The 6249-nt window shown below is 37.5% G+C and overlaps 1 protein-coding gene across 1 annotated transcript; it reads right to left on the bottom strand.

Annotated features, from left to right (window-relative positions):
* Positions 1-637: 637 nt before the first annotated feature.
* On the bottom strand, positions 638-4793 carry degs2 (delta(4)-desaturase, sphingolipid 2). The gene is made up of 3 exons (XM_024283223.1): positions 4712-4793; positions 1662-2404; positions 638-1450 (listed from the first exon to the last, which is right to left on the bottom strand). The coding sequence occupies exons 1-3, from the start codon at positions 4791-4793 to the stop codon at positions 1307-1309; spliced, it is 969 nt and encodes a 322-aa protein (XP_024138991.1). The 3' UTR covers positions 638-1306.
* Between the last annotated feature and the right edge of the window lie 1456 nt (positions 4794-6249).

Consider the following 6249-nt stretch of genomic DNA (forward strand, 5'->3'; position numbering starts at 1 on the left):
ACAGCTGAGCAAACAGATAAGAACTGAAGGCCTTTTGTGTTGGACAGATTTTAAAATGACAATAGGAGGTTATAGATATTCTAACACACAAGGTGTATATTTGTCTAAAAATCCCCTTTGTTTTTGTCTATTTTTAAATGTTATGTTTTATTCATATATATTATACGGAGCCCCTTAAGGGGCATCAAAGTTAAAAAAAAAAAAAGTTCTGGTTACTATCTGGATACAATCAGGTGTGCACCAGAATTTTAATCAAGATTTTTTTCTAAAAAGAAAAAAAAAATCTAGTTACTATCTAGTGTACACACATTTGGTGAGCACCAGATAGTAGCCAGAACATTTTTTTACTTCAATGTCCCTTTAGGGGCTCTGCAATTTTTTTTCTCTTATTTAGTTTTTTTTTAACCAGAAAGTCAGATTTTACCACGTATAAATGTAGAAAAATGTAACATTTGCTCTGAGGGAAGGACACAAACACAAAAACTAGATTTATTTGTATTTCAGGGAGGTTTATGTTGTAATTTTTAGTTATGTGTTATTTTAGGGATTTATATTCATCCACTATCAAAGCATAATTAACAGTTTCATATTCATTTTTTTTTTCTTGCTTTAATACTCAAAACATGACAATAAAAAATCACGGAGAACAGATTTTATTGAAAATAACATACAGAGTAAAAAAAACCTTTTTATAACTATGTTCACTTCCTCCAGATGTAATCGGGAGTATTTACAGCATAACGGAGTTGCAAACTTGCAGAACGAGGCGTCATTGATGAAAAAAAGGTCTTCTTTGTTAAAAAAAAAAAGATTTTTTAACACTTTTTTCCATCTTCAGCTCAGTTCTGGGTGCTGAAACAGAATCAAGGTACCGGACTGTTTTTCTACCTTTCCAAAACTCTTTTTTTTTTCCTTCTTTTTTTTTTTTTTTTTTTTTTTAGAAAACCTGTCTAATTCTTGCAAGTAAGATAAGGAACTAACAACCAGTTCTGCAAAAGTTTCCAGATTCTAAATGAGGAAATATTTGCCAGTCATGCACAGTTTTTTTTTTTTTTCATTGCAGCTAAAGGTTTGTAGCAGGACCACGAGTTGATAAGAGAACCATCCAGCTGTTGGGAGCTGAATTTCTACATCAATAAAATGTGAAAAATCCTTTTTTTCCCCAATAGTAACATGAATACAAGACTGCGCGGGTGTCCAACAGTTTTGCATTCAGACACAACCTACGAAATATTAATATATTTTTTTTTTAATTAAAATGGACATTTCTCTGGAGTTTTTCTGTGCTGATCAGATGTTTGTGGATCTATTCCTGTTTGCTCAGCTTGTATTCCCGCTTGATTCTGGCATACGGTCCAATGCTGTCGTCAAACACAAAGTCCCACAGAACCCGGGACCAGGAAGTGTGCTGGGGGAGGCAGTCGTAATACTCTGCTGCGATTTGTTTGACCTGCCAACGAAAGAAACACCAGGTGATGAGGCTGGGAGCTTCATTTTTTTTAAATTCAAAATGTTAAATTTGAGCGATGATTTCACGTTTTATCAAAAAATGTGAAATCATCAAGCCACGAAGTTTGGCCGTATCCTCGTGACTAAAGTCTAAAGATTGCTTCTTGAGGAATTAGTCATTATCTGTGATGCCATAAAAGAAAAATGCTCACCAGAGGAAGCTTGCTTCCAGGTATGCTGGGGAAGTCGTGGTGCTCCATGTGATACCCGACGTTGAAGGTGATCCAGTTGAGCGGTCCGTAGTACGAATATGTCTCGTGTCCCTTCATGAACATGTAATGCTCCGCGATGAAATGCCCAGAGATGGGGTGTAATCCCATGCACAGGATAGATCCAGCGACGAGGTAAACGATGGGTTTTATACCCCAGAAATAATAGATGATTGCATCTGCGGTGAGCTGAACCACTGCATTCTGGATCTCCATCTGCCCCACCGGCTTGGGATTGACCACCAGCGGTCGCAGGGCGTAGAAGAGCGGCTGGAGGAACAGCCACAGCACCTTCCTGGCCGGCGTGCAGAAGAACCACCCTTCGGCGTCTGTGGGGATGTCCACGTCCAACTGATCGCCCCCCAGGTACCGGTGGTGGTCGATGTGGTATTTTTTAAAGGAGGCAGAGTAGGGCACCCCGATGGGCAGGTTAGCCCACATGGCGAACCAGCGGTTCCACTTTGCTAACTTGTTCCCGAAGGCGACATTGTGAGAGATGTCGTGAATGGCCAGAGTCAGGGAGTGATTGATGCAGCCTCCGAAGGCGTAGGCCCAGAAGATAACCCACTTCCAGGAAAGGTCACGGACTAGGTAACAGGCCAAGAGCTGGGTAAGGACCATGCCGGATACGACCCACTTCAGCTGGGGGTCTGGACCCATCAGAGACTTGATCTGCGGATATTTAGCTAAAGAGAAAGAATTAGAAAGGAGACATAAGGATGTGTTTAATTGAAAATTCATGCCTATGAGTATATGAAGATGTTCTCTTAGTCATATTCCTTTGCTGCAGAAAGATAGGGGAGGATGAAATATGATCTTTTTCAGTGATTTGGGATTTTTTTTTAATGACAAAGTTAAATAATAATAGGCGTAACATTTATTTTAGACATTTTTATTAAGTGTTCATCTCGGGGCCCCAGGCAATCGCCTTCCTTTGCCTAATAGTAAGTCTGCCCCTGGCAGGGAGTAAGCCTTTCCAACAATCCCTTACTTCCTTTTGATTTCCCATCATCCCTTTGTTTACACTCTCTCCCACTAGCTTTCAGCCTCTCGCAACCTAATTCCTATTTCATATACACCTGTTTACTAATTTTAATTTCAGAGGCTTGAAGAGGTTGCGAGAGCTCAGTGGCATATGCCAGGCGCCCGCCCTTCTCCTGGGAAAAGCCTGCTGACAAAACTCATTTAATTGGCGGAGGTGTTGCTGCGCTGAGGGACACGAAATGCAAGGAGTGGTGGAAAAACACGGGCTGGTACAAGAAAGCTCGGTTTGCCTCATTATTTTAACTTTATGGGTTATAATCTACTCATTAGATTACGCATGTCAGGATGTGTCAGGTGTGACCGCACCTTAGGAACGGAACAAAGAACTTGTGGCGCAATTTTTGGGTGGTAAAAAACGGCCACCAGAAATTCTGGATTGCAGGAGCTGATGGGTGTGGGAGGACGGGTGGATGAGGACATCCCAGAATGCAAATCTGGGCTGCTGCTTTGCTTGCATCAAGCTTGCATAATACCTGGATGCAAATGTTGACTCCTTTGGTAACTTAAATTTTTTTGTCTCCCAGAATTTCTTCTTTTTTTGATTTGGTCACAAAGTGCTAATACTTTCATTGTTTAACCGCTCACTTCCTTGTCAACGGCATATTTGATGTAAATTAGGGAATTAACAAAAACTAGGAGTTCCTTTTCCTTTATTTATTCTCTAAAAGAAGAAAAAAAGTAGAGAAAAACACTGCTTTTGAGACATGCGGCTGTGGACAAAGCCCACCCACAGGGCATAAAGTTGAATGAATAACCAGGGCCAATAAAAAACTATTTAATCTCCTTAATGGCCCAGAGGAAAACACACAGAACGGCTGACCATTATAGGATTTTAACCAGAGCATGTCAGACCTTATATAGGTCTTATCTGTTTTACCAGAGTGCGGTTTCCGGCTCAAGTTTCAAACGGAAAAAGATTTGAGATTTTAAAAAGAATCAACACTAGAAAACATTTGTTTAAATCATCCACAATTTATCAGCGATGTGACTTCATGGGGAGAACTGATGAACTTTGAACATGAAAGATAAGGTTCAGATCTATCTACACAGAAGTCAGAAAGTCTCACTAATACCTGCTTCCCATCAACACCGACAACCTGTTACAACAGCTCAATAACTGAGGAATAACAATTGATAGAACAAAAAACAACATTTAAATAATTAATGAGCCAACGGTGTCAAAAAACACATCATTTGTTGCTTGGTTTTGTCATTCTGGGACATGTGTGTAACTGCTAAGCAAAGCAATGTGCTCTTCATTTCAGTGATAAACATTTACACTGCTTTATGACCTAATTATGATTAGATTGGGGCAAAAAAATAAAGATTTCTAGGGGGAAAAAATGATCACTTCAGTGGTTAATATTAGGTATTGTTGCTAGATTATTGTTCAAAAGATGACACTTGAAAAAGGATGCCTTAAGGCAATTTCGCACTGTAAACAGCAAAAAAAAAAAAAAAAAAACTTAAAGTTAAAATGCTTTCTGAGTGTCAGTTTCTATCTTGACAAAAAAAAAAGTGCAAAGTTGCCACACTTGTTTAGTTAATTTGCCTTTCTAGGAAAAGTGCAACTTTTGTCAACAAAACGTCACAAATATAATGTAAGCAGTGTTATGAAAGCTACCGGAGCACCATGAAAAGTGACTGAATGTTTTTTTTGTCATATTCATAGCAAATCACTGATTTTTTTAACATTTAAAACAAAACTATATTTTTGCTCAAACTCTTATAAATTAAAGAATTATGACCAAACATATGAAGTAGAAAATGATTTTTTTAAGTTAAATTTATTCAGATGTATATCAGTTTCTGCATCAATTATGTGCTGTTTGTTAGGCAAAGGCCAGTAAACAGGTCTAACCGGCTACCGCTTTAAAACTAGTGAGGAATTGGACCCGAAACTCTTGATGTACATGAAGAGAGAAGAAGCATCTAGAGTGAAGTCTCACCAAGAATCTCTTTCCTCCTCGACGTGTGCGGCTGGTCGTTGTAGACCCATTCAAAGTCTACTCTTCCACCTGCTTTCCCCATGGCTCCTCGGGCTCCGTGTGAGGAGCGGCGGCGTTCTGTATCTTAGAGCCGTCAGCGCTGAGCCACACCCACCCGCACAGGTGTGATCATAGGCCCCGCCCCGCGTTCTCTGGCTTGAGGCTACCAGTGCATGCACCTGCTGACAAGAAGAAGAAAAAAAACGGTGTCATATGTAACACATTCTCGTGTCGCTGTTGGAATCCTGACCAGTGTGATTGCTGCTGCAAATCACGTTTTTTAAGGGCTGCGATTTGATTGGTGGATGACAGACTCCAACATGTCATCGAGTCAATCACATTTGTTTGACTGGTTTTGTTTACATTACGCAAAATTCCAAACTAAAACCACAAATGACGGTTGATGACAATAAATTGTCGGCTCACTTTAGTGATTCAAAAATGTGATGGGAATTTATCCTTAAAAAAATAATAAAAAGAAAAGGATTTTTTAATGACTCTGATGAAGTTCTAACTGTAAAAAAGAGTAGGAATTTCTGCTTTAACAGCATTTAATATGTCTAGAAAAAAGTTTTAGTATTTTGATTAAGTTAGAATCGTAAAAAAATAATAGGAATTTATTTTTAAAAAATGGAGGAAAATAAATGATTTTTTAAAACCATGAATTCAAATAATCTATATCTGTAAAGAAGAAAAAAACTAAAAACAATTATATTTATATTAAGAATTTGATTAAATAATAATCATAAAAATGTGATAAGAATTTTAGTTTTAAAAAAAGTTTGTTGTGGATTTGTTTTGGTACAGCCAGGGAGTGTTCTTGGCCTGGGAACATCTGATTAGATCAAATTGCTTAGGACGTTGTTTCTGTCTTCCTGGTGAAAATCTATAGGTACTGCTATGTAGCAAAATAGTTACTAGTCACAAACTGCAACCCGGTCCAAGCTGGTTTCCATCATTCCAAGGGAAACTTCGATACCATACAGTCAGGCAAAAAGAGCATCCATCTTGGCCTCCAATCCATTCAATTTTTAATTCAGTAGTTTGAATTTATCCTAAAAAATTGCTTATGACAAAAAAACATTGTTTAAAATCAATAATTCAAGTAAGCTATATTTGTAAAAAGTTTATAGTAAAAATAATGTTAAGAAAATACTAAAAAAGTGCAATTTTTGTAAGGAAGTTGATGAATTTCTAACCATAAATTTTTTATTAAATTAAATATTGTCATTTTTTTACTTTAACACCTACACATGTATAACTGAATTTCTATATATACTATTAAATAAATAAATAAATGAAGAACATCTAAACAAAATAATCTAACTGAACGTTTTTGTTGCTTTAATTTCCTTTTTGACCAATGTGATGGAAATTACACATTTCCTCCTTAGTTTTCATCCATGACCATGACATCGAGTGAGCGACTTTTGTTCTCAGTTAGATTCCACAAGATGTGTTTGTTTATTTTCATATTGAAATGTTTTGTTTTTTTTTTT

This window comes from Oryzias melastigma, linkage group LG22, assembly GCF_002922805.2.
Source record: "Oryzias melastigma strain HK-1 linkage group LG22, ASM292280v2, whole genome shotgun sequence".
In the NCBI taxonomy this organism is placed as follows: domain Eukaryota; kingdom Metazoa; phylum Chordata; class Actinopteri; order Beloniformes; family Adrianichthyidae; genus Oryzias; species Oryzias melastigma.